At 38.9% G+C, this 16,617-nt stretch overlaps 1 protein-coding gene across 1 annotated transcript in view; it reads left to right on the forward strand.

The window, feature by feature from the left end:
- The window catches only part of reck (reversion-inducing-cysteine-rich protein with kazal motifs), a 51,242-nt gene that overhangs the window by 24,526 nt on the left and 10,099 nt on the right, over window positions 1-16,617 (forward strand). Inside the window, exons 3-16 of the mRNA XM_079487672.1 lie at window positions 383-457; window positions 1,628-1,664; window positions 2,092-2,177; window positions 2,317-2,364; window positions 3,547-3,580; window positions 4,050-4,247; window positions 4,792-5,056; window positions 5,603-5,776; window positions 8,127-8,339; window positions 10,563-10,699; window positions 10,871-11,011; window positions 11,407-11,595; window positions 12,454-12,576; window positions 14,121-14,292. Coding sequence (XP_079343798.1) covers window positions 383-457; window positions 1,628-1,664; window positions 2,092-2,177; window positions 2,317-2,364; window positions 3,547-3,580; window positions 4,050-4,247; window positions 4,792-5,056; window positions 5,603-5,776; window positions 8,127-8,339; window positions 10,563-10,699; window positions 10,871-11,011; window positions 11,407-11,595; window positions 12,454-12,576; window positions 14,121-14,292 — 1,892 coding nt within the window. The remainder of the gene's footprint in view (window positions 1-382; window positions 458-1,627; window positions 1,665-2,091; window positions 2,178-2,316; window positions 2,365-3,546; window positions 3,581-4,049; window positions 4,248-4,791; window positions 5,057-5,602; window positions 5,777-8,126; window positions 8,340-10,562; window positions 10,700-10,870; window positions 11,012-11,406; window positions 11,596-12,453; window positions 12,577-14,120; window positions 14,293-16,617) is intronic.

Consider the following 16,617-nt stretch of genomic DNA (forward strand, 5'->3'; position numbering starts at 1 on the left):
TAATCTTCAGATTATAAAAAGGGAGAAAGAGATGGGTCTTTAAAGAACCTTTGACTGAATGGTTCTTTGTGGAACCAAAAATGGTTCTTCTACGGCATCGCTGTGAAAAACCAAAGTCTCAACAAAAGATTGTAAAGCTAAACATTTCCCGATTTAACATATAAGACATACAAGACATAAAATTTATATTTTTGCATTTTGTGCATTTGAAATGTTAAAATGTATTGTTTGTTTTATTTACTTTTCAAAAAAGATGTGTAAAAAGTATGTTAACAATGTTGCATACTAAAAAGTTGGATTCCTTGTTTGCATATACATTTGAAGATATCAAATCAGGAATATTTACACCAGCACATTAATATTTTGACGTTTCTCTCCACAGCTCGCGACTATTAGAAGTGAATCACGTCTGAGGCATCTTCTCCTGCGCTTGCCAAGTTACTGCCCGGAGACCTTGGTAAGTCATTTGCACAATTCCAGCTCCAAATATCTGTTTACAATAAAGCCGTTACCCTGGCAACACGGGAAGTCTTAAAAGTGGCAGCTGCTGCTTCCTGTTCCTCACTTCGGTTTTGCGGTTTTACCTGTTAGGAAGAAAAGACACCAAAGCTGAAGTTGGATAACTGCCCTCCACCTTGGAAAGGATGCCCTCCACCCTGCTTCCCTTAATTGCAATATGCAGTTACACTCAGTCTCTCATTAGCTGTAGTGGAAGCCTGCAGGCCGGTTTTATTTGGACGTGTGTCCTGCACTTATTTACCCAAATGGAAGCAAATAGATTTTGGAAACTCAGGGAAGCAGATACTCTTCTCTTAAAAATCATTTTAAAGCACGCAGAAAGCTGTACAGATGTGTTTAAAAAAACAACAACTCTGAAATTGACGCTCTAATCGACCACAAACTCATGTTTGTGTTTTATTAGCTTTTTTTCTGTTCTTCGTAATCAAAAAAGCTAATAAAACACAAACTTGAGTTTGTGATCTATTACGCGATAAACGCTGAATCTCTTTGACAGTGGCTTCTTTTTACATCAGCCAGAGAAGATGATAGAGTACTTACGATGACGTCGAATGAGTCTGGCACAATATCATGTTTATCTGCTTTATTATCTTGTCAAAGCTCAGGCTTTGGCAGATCGCTCCGCTTGCTTCTTCCTGCGTCATGTGGATGAAGCTGCAATGCTTCACCCGCTGATTCGACATCGTCCGACCACAGGACTTGTAATAATGCGTTTCGTGCCTCTCGTGTGCATCTAGTTTTAATTCATGCTGACTTATATTAGGAGGCTCCCAGGAGACCCAGTAAATTAAAAAAAGCATTGCAATATAAGGAGCTTTGCTATTACCAAATCAAGCAGTTTTAAAATTGCTTTTCTGCAAAGTGCTGTTTTTACACAGACTTCATTTGTGTCGTTTATAATGAGACAGAATAGGTTTTTTTAAGAGTGTTAGTTTAATACTCACCCTCATGTCAACACCATGTTTTGTCCTTAGCGAAAAGAGTCAAGTGGGTATAAAAAGACAATTAATTTGTAGGAGCACAATATTGCTGTATATAAGATCAACATTTGAACTTTATTAAACGTATGTTTTTGTGATGCAATTTTCTTTTGTTTTTTGTTTTGCAGAGTGAACTTTGGATCTGCATCAACAATACATTACCTGGTATGATGTGTACTCGTAACCCCAGATGGAGATGTTTAGGGATGTCGGCATAACGCACCTGTCTTTCAACCTGTAGCAGTCTTAGAAGAACAAGCTAGGATTTAGTCTCTCTGAAGATCTAATGCCTCCCAGATGCAAAAATATCACAGTTCACATCTATCAAACTACATCTAACAATGCCCATTAAAGTCCCGATCCAGAGCTTTGAGGTTCACTGCATATAACCGAAGCCAAACACAGAACATTAAAAAAACATGTCTGGACAAAATATTTGTCAAGATTAATGCCCTGTGACTGTTGTTTTGAGGCATCAAAGTAACATGCATGCGTAAAGTTCAAGTGTTGTTTTTCATTACGGGCGTCGTAAATGTCAGTGTGACTTTTAGCGGGTGATTTTTATCCGTCGCTGATAATCTTTTATTTTTAGGGGCATCAAAAAAATCAGATGGATGGGTCGGCCTGGGATGTTGTGAGCTGGCCATCTCAGCTGAATGTAGGAGAGATTGTAAGCAGGTAAATGTTCAGCGAGATAAGATCTCACTTTAAATCTCCTTTGGCTTTGCTGGTTGAACATTTGGGCCTTAAAATAGAAAAGACATTGTTGGAGTATGAGATAAACCTGCTCACTTTTTTATGTTTTTCTCTTGTTTAGGCATCATCTAAAAATGACATTACAAAAGTATGCAAGAAAGACACAGAGGTAGGAATTTTTCCTTATTCGTTCCTCACGCAGTTTTGGTTCTTAAAATTAACTTAGAAATCATGTGGTCTGTGTATTTATTTGAACGCATGGATGATGGAAATAAAAACAAACGACAGAGACAAGATTTAGATATAATACAAACCTAGACGCTTTGGAGAACGCAGTAGCAACCATCAAGAACACCCTGGCAACCCTCTAAACCCCTATGAACACCTTAGCAACCGCATAGTAAAGCTGGTTACCGACTTCATGCAATCACCTAAAAACAAACTTCCATTTTAATTTGCCTCTTATTTGCTGTTTAAGTTATCTAAGTAGATTTTTTTTAGATTGCTCAGATCAAAAGAGTTTGAGAGTGGGAGGTCTTTATCTTTGTCCAGTCATCTCAGAAATCCATATTACAACATCCATCAAAGAGTCTCTCATGAAAGAAATCAGACTACATTTCTGTCTGTGTTTGTTTGTTTTGACTTGAAAGCTTGTTTGATAGGAGCTTCGCAGTCTAAATCGTGACTCAAACTTTATTTGTATTTATTGCTATATATTGCAATTCCACCCCATTTTAAAAACACCGTGTAAACCTATTTATGAGATTATTTCATAAGCGTTGAACTGTGGGAAAATGTCATATTATCGTTAGCACTGAGCATATTGTCACCACATTATACGGTTGTCCAATAAAGTTCGAATGTACTGACTGTTAAAAAATACAAAATAGAAATCATGTTACTGGTATATAGTAGATTTCATGCTATTTTCATAACACAAGTTCTAGTGTTGCTCAGCACAGCTTTGTTTGTTGTTTTTGTTGGGGTTTAGTTATGCTCATCCTATCCAAACAAATAAACAAACAAACCATTGGGCACAATGTTTGCTTTGGACCGCTCTTCCGCTTACTTAATGTTTTGGGTTCCTTTCATCTTGTGCCCTTCGTTTTCTAAGAAGTCGTTGTCCAAACTTAAGCATGAACCAATGCTGTAAAATTTTTGTCCAATGAAAGGGATGCCAGTGTTTGTAGCTTGTATTAGTCAAATATGTTGTCAGGGGTTTATAGAACTGAAGTTTGACCATATTTTATTGGAAAATAGTATTGAGATGTTTAGTAATGCCTACAAAACTATCAAGGTTTTTCTTAAATTACACTGTAAGTTTGTAATTGCTTTTTGTTTTGTCTTGCAGAAACCCCTCTACAGCTGTATCACCAAAAATGAAAGTAAGCGAAATTGCACTGAAAGGTCTATGCTTCCATTGAAAGGTTATCAGTAAGACATCAGTCTGTAACTCATTTTGTTGATGCACCCCTCCGAGATTGAATTTCCTGTTTGATGATGTCACTGCTCTCAGACCTGTATTAAAGCGAAACGAGATGCCACTCTTTCTCACGGTTGTTTATATGCCTGGGAGACGAGATCATGACCTGCGCCCTCCTGAAATTAAGCCTGACATTGAGATCACAACTGAATATAGTGCTTGTTTATATATAATTATAGTAGTACCGTGACTCACGACATATTGTTTATTTCTATTTGATAGTTTGCAATCTGAGTGGTCAGTGACCATCAGCCAGAAAATATAGTTTACATTTTCTTATTTTTTTCTATATACGTTTTTCTTATGTCGCAAAACCTAAAGCTATCTGTAATTGTGAACATGTTGTGTATTTGTGTGTGTTTGTTCTCTAGTGGGCTCAGTGTGCTGCAGTTATGCAGGGAGACACACTAACTGTCGTGAATTCTGTCAGGCCATCTTCCGCACAGACTCGTCTCCCACTGTCTCCCAGATTAACGCTGTCACAGAGTACTGCCAGAGCATCAGTCCACAGCTTATCAGCTGTGTGGCTAACTATACCAAATCCTACCCTATCAGAAGCCCTATTGACAGTAAGTACAAACAAAAAAGCCGTTTTGATAATGGTACAGTTCAGCTTATACTAAACTCATGCATAATAAATAGATTTGTCCTAACTTGTACACACGCAAACAATAGCATCATACAGACTGGGCATTTCTTTTCGGCAGTTGCTTTAAAGGTGCTGTGTGTCATTTTTTGAATGATCTATTGACAGAAATGCAATATAATATACATTACTATCTGTTCAGAGTGGTATAAAAACCTTACAGAATGAACCGTTATGTTTTTACTACTGTAGAAAAAGTTATTTCTATCTATATACAAAGCGGATCCCCTTTCATGGGCTTCACTATGTGTTTCTACAGTAGCCCTAAACGGACATGCACGTTTCGTAAATACATGATCTCCTTCAACAAAGAAGAGAAAATGTGTCGACATCTTAGTCCCGTGTCGGCCACCGTAGCGCTTCAAAAGGGAGGGGCGAGCGGTGGAGTGATTGCAATGCGATATCTCACCACTATGCTTCTAGATTTATACACTGGACCTTTAAGTGTGCCCCTTTTCTTGTGTCAGGTTTATACTGTTGTGACCGCGCAGAGGAGGCTCACTGTCAGACGGCCTGCAAGCGAATCCTCCGCACCATGACCACCGAGCAGGAGATCATGGATGGCTTGATTACAGAATGTGGCAGTAAGCCTCTCCCACAGGACCCACTGTGGCAATGCTTTCTGGGTAGCGCCCACCCTCCCGCCAGAAGTGACCCGGAATCTCCCCCAATTGCTAAGATGGACTGCGCTAAACTCCACTGCTGCTCCAAAGCCAATACTTCACTCTGCAGGTCAGCATCCCATCCAGCTACACTTAAGTTAAACGGACAGTTCACCCAAAAATAAACATTCTGTCATCAGTTACTCACCCTCAAGGTTTCAAATCTGTATTCATTTATTTGTCCTGATGAACACAGATAAAGATATTTGGAAGAATGCTTGTATTCTTGGCCACCATTGACTGCCATGGTAGGAATAATGACAATGGTAGTCAAAAGTTCCCCAGAACTATTTGATTTCCGACATTCTTTAAAATACCTTCTTTTGTGTTCAACAGAACAGAAAAATGTATAAATATTTGAAACAACAATTTTCGTTCCAATAGAAATACCCAAATCGTGGACCCCGGATTATCATAGAAATGTGGGGATGGGTCGGTAAAAAACATCTAAAAACCAAAGAAAATACCGTAGCAACCACATATAGCAACACTTCTGCATCACAGTGACGACTTTTACACTGGAAAGCAAATGAAAGATTCCCAAAGCAAATGTTGTTATGTCCTCGGTCGTGTTTTTGTATATTTTTTGTAAAAAAATATATTCAACATGTTTCAGGGATATGTGCACGGAGATCAGCACGAATTGGGGCACTCAGACGTGGCAGGAGTTTGATCAGCGTTGTGAATATAACCCTGTAGAAATGGACCTCATCACCTGTCTGGCTGATGTGAGGGAGCCGTGCCAGTTAGGCTGCAAAGATCTTACCTACTGCACCAACTTCAACAACAGGTTAGAAACACTGCTTCCTTAAGACGCGTTTTTTGATCCAATGGTGTTTGCTTAGGCAGACATTTGAATATGTAAAAATAAGAGATGCACCGATATATCGGCCAATAATCGGTATCGGTCGATAAAAACTATTTTGGCAATCGTGCGATGATCAGGGCCGATATATCCTGTCAATCAAAGAGGACAGGAAAATGCGAAGAATGTGTGCTCTGTGTATAGAAAATGTTGAGAAACATAACCAATATTAATATAATAATCGTTATATACGTAATAATACATGTTTCAAATATTTTAAATGATTTATTTATATTTAAATGAATAATATTCATAAAGTTAGGAAATATTGATTTTAAATTAAAATCTAGTATTGCTGCATCTCTAGTAAAAATATCATTATGAATATGTCAAAATACATTTTAATAATAAACACATATTCCCAATATGCAGCTGTATCTACTGATCAAGTAAATTATCTTGTTACTTTGATGAAACACATACAGTTTGTGAGGAAGTTCACCAGGTTCATAAGTTTGGACGCTATAATGTAATTTGACCCTTGCTGGATGATACATGAAAACATTTATTTCCATAAACAGTTCCCTGGTCAGCAGTTATATTGTTACTCTACTCTGCGGCCAGCACATTTTCACTGTGGGTTATACGCAGAGACAGGATCATTTATGATGGCAAAAGTAGACCCGCATTGTTTGGGTCAAAAAGGCTTGAAGCACAATGAAAGGACTGCTGGTTTCCCATCAATACTGAGTGGTTTGTCCATCGCTGCATTCGTCAATCCCACGAGTCCTTTCAAAAGTGTATGGCAAGGACAACTCAGGCCTTAAAACAATGCAAACACAACAAAGAGTGACACAAAGAGTTCAAATGAGCCTTACATTGGAAGTTCAGATCTCCTTGGGTTTTTCCAGAGGTTTATCGCGTATATGGAAAATAGAGTAATGTAAAAGAGAGCAAAAGTGTTTGATTTATATTTTTCAAGTTATATTATTTGTATATGTATTACAAGGTTTGATGCCCATTACTCAAACTTTGCATGGAATTCGTCATGTTGTATGTCTAAAGTAGCCCTATATGGACAAACTGGAATAGAAAGCGGGTAAATGTTATTTCTTTCAGTAAAGAAGTGAAAAAGTAACAACATTTTTGTCATCGTAATGCTTCGAAAGGGAGGGGCAGAGTCAGCCGTTGGTTGCAATGCACTAGATGTTGCTAGAAATCACACGATGGTCCTTTAAGGAATTTTAGACAAAAAAAACATATCATGATATGAATTCAATACTGTTCAAATGCTGAAAATAATGAATTTGTTTTAGAAATTTTGCTGAATATTAATAACAATAGCAATATGAGCACTAGAAAGTCGCTCTCCCTAAACTCATTTTAATTTCAGCTCCCATCAAAATTAACAGAGCTTGAGATAAATAAGATAAATCTCTTAAAATCATTGTAAAGCCCAGAGTGAGGAAGGAATCCTGCACAATTTGAAATATTCTGAGTATTATTGTTTTTGGCAAAGACCGTTGAATCACACTCCCTAAGAAGATGGCACCCCGGCTTCTATGACGGGATCTGGAGTTCAAGCAAACAACCTCTGGCTTTGATTTCTTTGAAGAATTCCTGGGGATGATTGGGTTGCCGGCACTCCTGCGGATTTCAAAGAGCGTCGAAAGCAAATGCGGAAGAAAGCGGAGGGGGCAGACGTGGCCGGAGTGTCAGCCATGCCTGGAGTGCTGTATACTTACCCCGATGCAAATCACAGCGGCCTGTGAGCCACCCTATGGTCTATACCACAGCACAAATAAACCCAGCTTGTTTGTTGTTGAAATATAGAGACATGTCAATCCCACAGGGGCAGAGGTCTTGTACCATAGCTTCATTTCTCTCGAAATGGGACGTCGGTTAGCAGTTAAAGCTAACAACATAGAAGGAAGACGACAAGAGATGGACTAACTAATTTGCAACCAAAATTACGACCAGCATTAAAAGAATGAGAGAAATAAAGGTTTCTGAATGTCAGTGGCTTGAAACATGTTTTCCGTGGTAGTAAACAGCGGCCTTTTGAGACAACAACACAAATCTGTTTTAAATTACAAACGGTGCAGATTTTTATTTTCATTTTTAATGCCTGAAATTTTGGTGTCAAAATGAGCTACTTCTGTAGGAAACATGTCAAGACAACGTGCAACACTTTTCTGCAAACCATCAACGTTTTGTTTACTCTGCGTGTATACTGAAATCTTTGCAAACACGTCTGACATAATCTGTTAATCAATGACTGTTTAGTCACCACATCTGCTCGTGCCGTTTCACATCTGGATGTTTGTGTCCTCAGGCCAACAGAGCTGTTTCGAAGCTGCAACGTTCAGTCAGATCAAGGTGCCATGAATGACTTCAAACTGTGGTCTAATGGAACCATCAGGATGCCCTTCATGAACATACCGGTGCTGGATATTAGGAAATGTCAACCAGAGATGTGGAAAGCTGTAGCGTGTGCACTGCAGATCAAACCGTGCTATAGCAAGTCCAGAGGGAGCGCCATATGCAGGTAATTTCAATCTGTTTGAAATCTCACGAAAACATATTTCTAAAATGTAAAAAAAACAGAATGTACATTTAGTAATATTATGAGCCTGGTCAGTACGTGGATGGGAGACCTCCTGTGAAAGCTAGGTTGCTGTTGGAAGAACTGTCAGTGAGACCAGCAAGGGATGCTCACCCTGTGGTCTGTATGGGTCCTAATGCCCCAGTTTAGTGATGGGGACACTATACTGTAAAAAGCACCGTCCTTCGGATGAGACGTTAAACCAAGGTCTGGACTCCCTGTGCTCAATAAAGATCATAGATAAAGATAGAGCTGTGTGGTGAGCCGTTGTACTGTGGCATCCAGGCTCCATCCAGTTTTCATTTTCGGCAAATAAATGCAATTACAAACAATATTTTTATTTGAAATCAATATTTTATTTGAGATTTGGGAGAAATATTGGTAGTGGTTCACAGAATGAAACAAAAATGATCATTTTACCTACACACATACAAACAGTAACTATAATAGTAAAAAACTCTTATTATTTTCAATGGCTGTAATCATAGAGCAAAAATGTATGTGACAATTTGAGGGAAAGTATACAGTATTTCGGTGACAGTTTCAAAAAACCTCAATGTAAAATCTTTGACATGATTTAGTTTTTATGTAAAATCTAACATTTTCTGACTAGTTTTGTGACATTTACTCAAGTTTTTTTTTTGTTCTCGACCAAAAAACCTTCGCTTTCCATTTGCAAGTCATGTAATCCTCTGTTACGTGACGTGTTGATGGTTCATGGCACGTACGCTGTTTTTGTGTGTATGCGTGTGCTCTGTCATAGTATCTGGATCTCTTTAACACAGAAAAAATGAGACATATCCAGGTAATTGCAGGTTGTCTCGTGACAGGTTTTGTGCATTAAACCAGTATGTTACTTTAGCGCAAAGCTGTTGCGGTTCTTTAAACATCATGCCGAGGTTGAAATGTCAACGTTGAAATGTGTTTATTTATTTTTGGTGGTCCCTTGTGCACGATAAATTCTCGAGTGCGAGCATTCAAAGTGCAATCTCGTTTGAAGCATTTTGAGAAAATACGGGTCTTTGTCGTCATCGAGAGTCTAGTCAAAACAGCCCTCCTGATGCCTTAATTCATAGACGCCGCACTGTGCCAGTGGCTGTTTTGTTTGCCTTTATTGCACCTGTGCTTACACAAGTCTCGTCCGCATTCAGCGACATTCCATTAGAAGTGCGCTCCGGTATTGTGGGGATTAGCCAGCCTCACGCAACACCGCAGGAGAATGTTCTGGAATGATGGCGTCCTCCTCTGTGACAAGTAACGCTGTGACTCCAGCAGCTGAGAATAAAGACAAGTGACTATGATGAATGATGGCAGGGTACGACCCGTGATGCATTACTCAAGCTTGACACTGTCCAAGTCCTGTTCAAGCAGGTTTAGTGTTTGAGGAAAAGAAAGAAACGCGTCGCCATTGTGTCTCTACATCATTGCTGAATGTTGTATATTGCTATTTTCTCACAATGTGTGCACACTGTACAAACAGTATTGTTTTGTATCCAAGTGGGTGAAGAATAAAGAAAAACAAATATATGGCTAGAACCGGAAATTACACCCCAGGATGTCAAACCCATTTCTGTCGGGCTCGAGAGAATGCCACATGTGTCAGTTGAAAGCAAGGCTGAAAAAATTGCTTTTAACACAGCAATCTCCCTCCGAGTATGAGGCCACTTTATGGTGTATACAGTCAACAGGAAGCAGGCTTTCATCTCCTCTGTCTGAGCCCAAAGGTCGCATAAGTTTCAAGGTTGGCAGATGCACAGAGAGGTCGCCTGGATGCCTCTGACACCATGAAAACGTTCTTGTTGATAAAAGTACACATAACATTCATGTGCAGAGTGTTTCGCTAATTCGTAATGACATCGCTTATATCTTTAAACAACATTACAAAATGTAAGCTTTTTCAGAGACCTCCTGTGGACACAGTTGTGGAAATATAGAGAAATTAAAAAACACTACATAAAATAGAGCTGCAAATGCAAGATGTAGTTGCAAAGCACAAAAAAAACACACACGTTAAAGGTTTTAACTTAAACGTATATACATTTTCATAACAAATGCAGCAAATGTCTCAAACTAAGCTCAACTTTGCCAAGCACCAAACATTTTCTTATCAAATTATTTTGGTCTTATCTTATCTGACACGCTCAGAATGTATTTTTATGATTGCAGGTCCGACTGTGTGGATATTCTGACCCAGTGTGCGGATCGAAAACGCTTTGTTGATGAACAGACTCCAGAACGGATTTGTGACCTGCTCTCCCCAACAGATGATCCAGAGCGATGTATTCCTCTGAAGAGATACCTCAGTGAGTGTCTGTGTTCTTATCATTACACCGTGTCTACACCGGACGCGGCGTGATGCGACGTTAAACGCATTAGAACCCATTATAATATATAATATTTGATGAACGTGTCTTCTGAACGTGTCTTCTGTGTTGTATGGTCTTTTATTGTTGGAATCCTTCTGGTTTCCACAGACCCCAGTCCCTTTGATAACTTTATTGAAGAAGTGATCCATCCATGCAATCCGAATCCATGTCCAAGCAACCATCTCTGTGAGGTCAACAGGAAAGGCTGTCATCCAGGACAAGGCTGTCTGCCTTACTTCTGTGTACCTGGTACCGTATATTTATTATTTTCACATTATATTGTGTCTTTTTCTTGAGATATAGCAGTCCGAGTCCATTTGGGGATTCTTAACATAAAGGTTGATTTATAGGCCGAGTGGAGTGAAAGTTAAAGGGATGGATACAAATTGTGTCATCCTTTATTCACCCACATGTCATTCCAAACCTGTATATTACTCTTTCTGATGATATTTTGAGAATGTCTCTGTCATTTTGTGTCCGTTCAATGGAAGTCAAAGTTGTTCTTAATATGTTCTTTTGTGTCCTGCAGAGGAAAGAAGAAAACATATCACATAATATGTATAGTCTATAAGAGTAGTATGATAGTACAAAATGTTATTCTGAACATAATAATGATATTATTACACTATCATTATTTTCTTAAGGGTGTAAATTAGGCGAAGCTTCTGAGTTCCTGGTTCCCATGGACGCTCGTATCCAAGTGCCCACCCGGAATAGGCAGGTGGGCTGCTATGAGGTTTGCACCTGCGGTCAGAGCGGCCGTCTGGAGAACTGTGCCGAAATGCCGTGTTTGGACACAACCAGGACCTGTTTGGTTGCGGGACATAGGAAAAGTAAGAACGTCTAATTCCAATTACCATATTTTAGAATGTCGTGTGTTATGTCTAGTTCTGCAATGCATCTGACACGCTCGATTGAATGAACAGGGTAAAAGCCCCCACACGTTGAAACTTCCTTCCTGTGTTTTTTCACAAGCGGCTAAAAATATTACTGAACAGACTCGCATAATAGTGCGTTTTAGGAGCACTGTTATTATTCACTGTTTGTGGACACTGCCACCTATTGGTGTGGTGCCGCATCACTTCACGACGCCACAACAAATGGACATGGCGCTCTTCATACTCAAAGCAGCTATAAATGTTTGTTTCTGATATGTTCACAAACAGGAAATACTATAAGGGTCCAAGATATAAAAGAGAAAGCTTGAGGACAAAATGCGTGTATCATTTGTTTATTAATTAGTTAATTCATTTCGGCTCCTTTTGTAAACAAGCTTAAGGCATTTTTGCCCTTTATGTTTATTTATTTTCTGCTTCAAAACCCATCGGCCATCTTGAGATTATTTGAGACGGATGTGCTTCACTCCAGAGTTGTCAAGCAGTATGGATTTGCAACGTGCTGCGTAAGAATGATAAGCAAATACCACAAGCGTTTTCAATGTTTCTAAAAAGAAAAACCTGTTATAGGTTTCTCAGTAATGTAAATATGAATAAATAACGACTGTGGTGCCCTTGACATATTTCATATTTCTGTGTGCTTTCATACTTTCTATTCTCTTACTTCTGAATGCATCACGAGCACAATGAGACCAGCTCAATTCAGAACACATGTTTCATTTATTACCCAAGAGGCATCTTATAGATCAAGGTGTCAGTTTAATGTCTGATTATACATTTTGTTTCACTGTACAGGTCATGGTGCATCCTTCCGGGTCGACTGCCATCAGTGTTCCTGCTTCGCAGGTGATACCATCTGCTCATCTCGCCAGTGCCTCAAGTCAGAAAGTACGGATGAAGAGCGGCACTCCTTCACAGGTTTGTGTTTGAAAAGAATACCTCTGTTGAATGAAAATAAAGATCAACAAAATAGATTGGTATGGCAACAAAAGGTATAGCAATCGTAGCATAATTGTTAAAATGATAACAACAGTAATTAAAAATATATATCAAAGATACAAGATCAATAAAAATATGATAAATGAAACGCATAAATACAATAAATTTTTATACATAAATAAATACATTTAAAAATATATAATAATATAAATAATATTCATTTAAAATAAATAAACTTCTTTGGTATATGGTATCTTTGCATACCATTATTTTTGGATGAATTCATAAAATGCCACAGTACCACAGTTTGAGAACCACTGTTGTAGAGGATGAATCTACAGGACCGGGTGGTGCAGGCAACAAGATCCGTGAAGATTAGCTGATCATCGATTAACACACAGGTTTCTGGCCGTTCTCGAAGTTGTGATGGTCGATGAGCCCAGTTGAATTGAGAGGTTTTGATGAATCTTTGGATCAGGCAGGATTACAAGCAGTTCTGTTTTTGCAAGGTTCAGCTGCAGGTGATGGTCCTTCATCCAGAGTGAAATGTCATTCAGGCATGCTGTTCCATGCAGAAACAGTCAGATCGTCAGGCTGAAAAGACAGATGGAGTTGTGTATCATCCGCATAGCAGTGATAGGAAAACCTTTGTTTCCGAACGACAGAACCTAGGGATGTCATGTGTACAGAAAAGAGCAGCGGTCCAAGCACTGAGCCCTGATGCACCCCTGTATTGAGATGTTGGGCCTCAGTGACCTCACCTCCCCAGTATACTCCTGAGTCCTGAGAGGTGAGACTTTCCAGCACCATTTCAGAGACCCCCATAGCCTTGAGGGTCGACAGGAGGATGTGGTGGTTAATGGTGTCAAAGACAGCAGATAGATCAAGTAGAATGAGTACAGACGAGTTAAAGGCTGCTCTTGCCATAGCTGCTCTCGGTGGAATTACTGCTCTTGAAACCAGACTGGTTGCTGTCCAGGAGGTTGTTCTGCAAGAGAAAGGAGGAGAACTGGTTAAATTCAACATGCTCAAGAGTTTTGGTAATGAAGGGGAGGGGAGATACCGGTCTGTAGTTATCTAACACTGCAGGATTAAGAGTGGGTTTCTTCAGTAGAGGGGTAATACAGGCCTCTTTGAAGACTGCAGGAAATGTACCAGTGGTTAGATACAATTAATAATGCGGGTCAGAGGGGGAACAACTGATGGAGAAATGGCCTGTAGGAGATGAGTGGGGATGGGATCAAGTCTGGTGGTTAGAAGAAATGACCTTGGAAACGTCATCTTAAGAGAAAGGGGGGAGCGAGCATGTGTCAGTGGTTTGGGCGTGTTCAAGATGTGGTGGCGCAGATAACTGATTGCAGTCGTTTTCATTATGAAGAAAGACGCAGTCATCAGCTGTTAAGTCCGATGGAGGTGAGGGGGCAGGCGAGTAAAGAAGAGCAGAGAAGGTTTCTAAGAGAGAGTCCTGTTAGTATCACTTGCTCGCTCGGTCGCTCATTTATTTTTCCTCTCTTGTGTTTCAGGACTTCCTTGTGGCTGTGCTGATCATTTCGTTCCTGTGTGTGCACATAATGGACGCACATACCCCAGCGCCTGTGTCGCACGCTGTGTCGGCTTCCGAGACAATCAGTTTGTTTTTGGGTCCTGCAGAAGCATCAATCACTGCTCTTCAAACTCCTGCCAAAGAACCCAAAGGTTCAGCCTTTTTAATCCTCATCATCCTCCTATATTAAGATCTTCTTTGAATTAAAATCCTCTTTGTACCTCCATTGTACTATATATTTATATTTTAGATGCCGACAGAATTTAAATCATGTTTTAAGTGATACTTCGCCAAAAAACATTTACTGATTTATCTGTATACATTTCTTTGTTCTAAACACAGAGAAATATATTTGGACGAATGCTTATAACCAAATAGATCTTACTCACATATTTGGAAAAATTACTTTATAATTCTGTTGAACACAAAAGGCATTTTGAAGAATCTAGGACATCAAACATTTCTGCGGCACTTTTGACTGCCATTGTATGTACTACTATGGTAGTCAGTGGGGGTCAAAATCTGTTTGGTTATAAACGGTTTCATCTTAAGAACATACACACACGTTTCTGCACATGCACACCTCTGTGACCCCAATTTAACTTCCGGTACACATTCACAAACAATTGAGTGCCCGTAGATTATTTCTGATGACAAGCAAAAGAAACCAAGAAGAACCGTTACTTGACTAAACTTGTCTCTCCAATATTTTGAATTGAGACTGCGATACCGTGCTCAACCGCTGGATGTCAATGTACCATGCGGTTTGTATAAATGTTACCAAATACAGCACCCATTCAACGAATTGTTTATTTCATACAGTTATTATACAGTAAAATAATAATGCAAATTAATATTAACATAAATATAATAAAATATAAATAATAGGACACTAGCCAAACACAAACCGGAAGTTAACTGGGGTCAGTCGCCGAACATTCGATGAATTCTTCCAAATATCTTTCTCTGTGTTCATCAGAACAAAGACATTTATACAGATTTGGAACAACTCAAAGGTGAGTCAATGATGACGGAATTTTAATATTTCGGTGAACCGCAAATATTCCTTTAAAATCAAGATAAATAACAGAATGAGCATTAATACCTTTCATCGGTGCAATTTGTCCATGAAGCTCACTACTTTTTTTTTACTTGTCTTCACAACAGCGTTTTGCTTATCACGTGTCTTCCTGTACCCCAGCTTAGCATGAGACTCATTGTTTGTTCAGGTGTCACGCAGTTTCCTTCTTCAGTCGTCTACAACAGTTCAGCCTGGTGTAGAGGGTTGTGTTTGTGTAACCCTTCCTCTGAAGTCACCCGATCATTTGATGAGCCCTTGCGCTCCTCTCTGGGAACCGGATTTTACATTACAAGCCTAATTTAAGACTGGGCCTGGCTGACTTCAGACATTCACCAAATGTAAACGTTTGGGCTTTAGTGTTTTACAGTAAGCTATGGAAACTCTATGAAAAGTTTACAGATATTACAGTTTTTCTCAATTGCTCAAACACAATTTCTGAAACCTTGCTCCATTTTCTGAAAACATTGAACACAAAACCTCATCTTCAAGCACTATTTACAAAACCACTGACTCCACTTGCAAAATGAAACTTTCAACTCAAAACAGTTTTACCTGTGTTCCAAATCAAACACTGCTCTCAAATCATAAACAAAGTGATCAAAATGATATACACTATCAAGCAGTCAGTAAACAATATACCAATAAATAGAAAATACATTGTTCAAAACATAGTTCTCAGGGAGAAGTACATTTTTTATTTTAAAACAAAGTTCATATTTTTCTGTCATTAGTCTTTTGATGAATGAAAACATGTTCTATCATCGTAGCTCAAAATTGATCAGAAATTACTACTCTGTTTTGCTCTTTGTACTTTTTTTCGTTTCTTCCTCCTTCTACCCCTTTTTTTTACAGTACTGTACCCCGCATCTCATAAACTTGTCCTTGGTCTCTGGGATAGTGTAATTATTGTTCTTTGTTGATATGAACCTGCAACCATTGAAAATCTATTGAGCAGTCAGTACTGTTCACAAATGAAGAGCACAATGTTCAGGGCCAAACTATTTGTTTACAGTATTGTACATTACAGTTTTTCTCAATTGTTTACACACATTTTCTGAAAGCATACCTCATATTCTCAGAACTCTACACAACAAATACAAAAACACAAACACAATTGGCAAAACCCCTCAATTCTCCTGCAAAATGAAACTTTACATTCAAAACAATGTTCTTTCTTCTCAAAATGGTATTTTGTTTTCAAATGACACACACAAACCATCATATGAATAAACATTTATAAGAACCAGTTGAACACTGATGTGCTCTTTATAAAACACTATGATGAATGGAAAACACTTCTCCATTCATCATAATGACTTTGGTCTTTATTTGGTTCAGTGTTACACTTACAGTTTTTCTCGATTGTTTAAACACAAATATTGGTACTTGAGACACA

Source organism: Barbatula barbatula (assembly GCF_947034865.1).
Source record: "Barbatula barbatula genome assembly, chromosome: 23".
In the NCBI taxonomy this organism is placed as follows: Eukaryota; Metazoa; Chordata; class Actinopteri; order Cypriniformes; family Nemacheilidae; genus Barbatula; species Barbatula barbatula.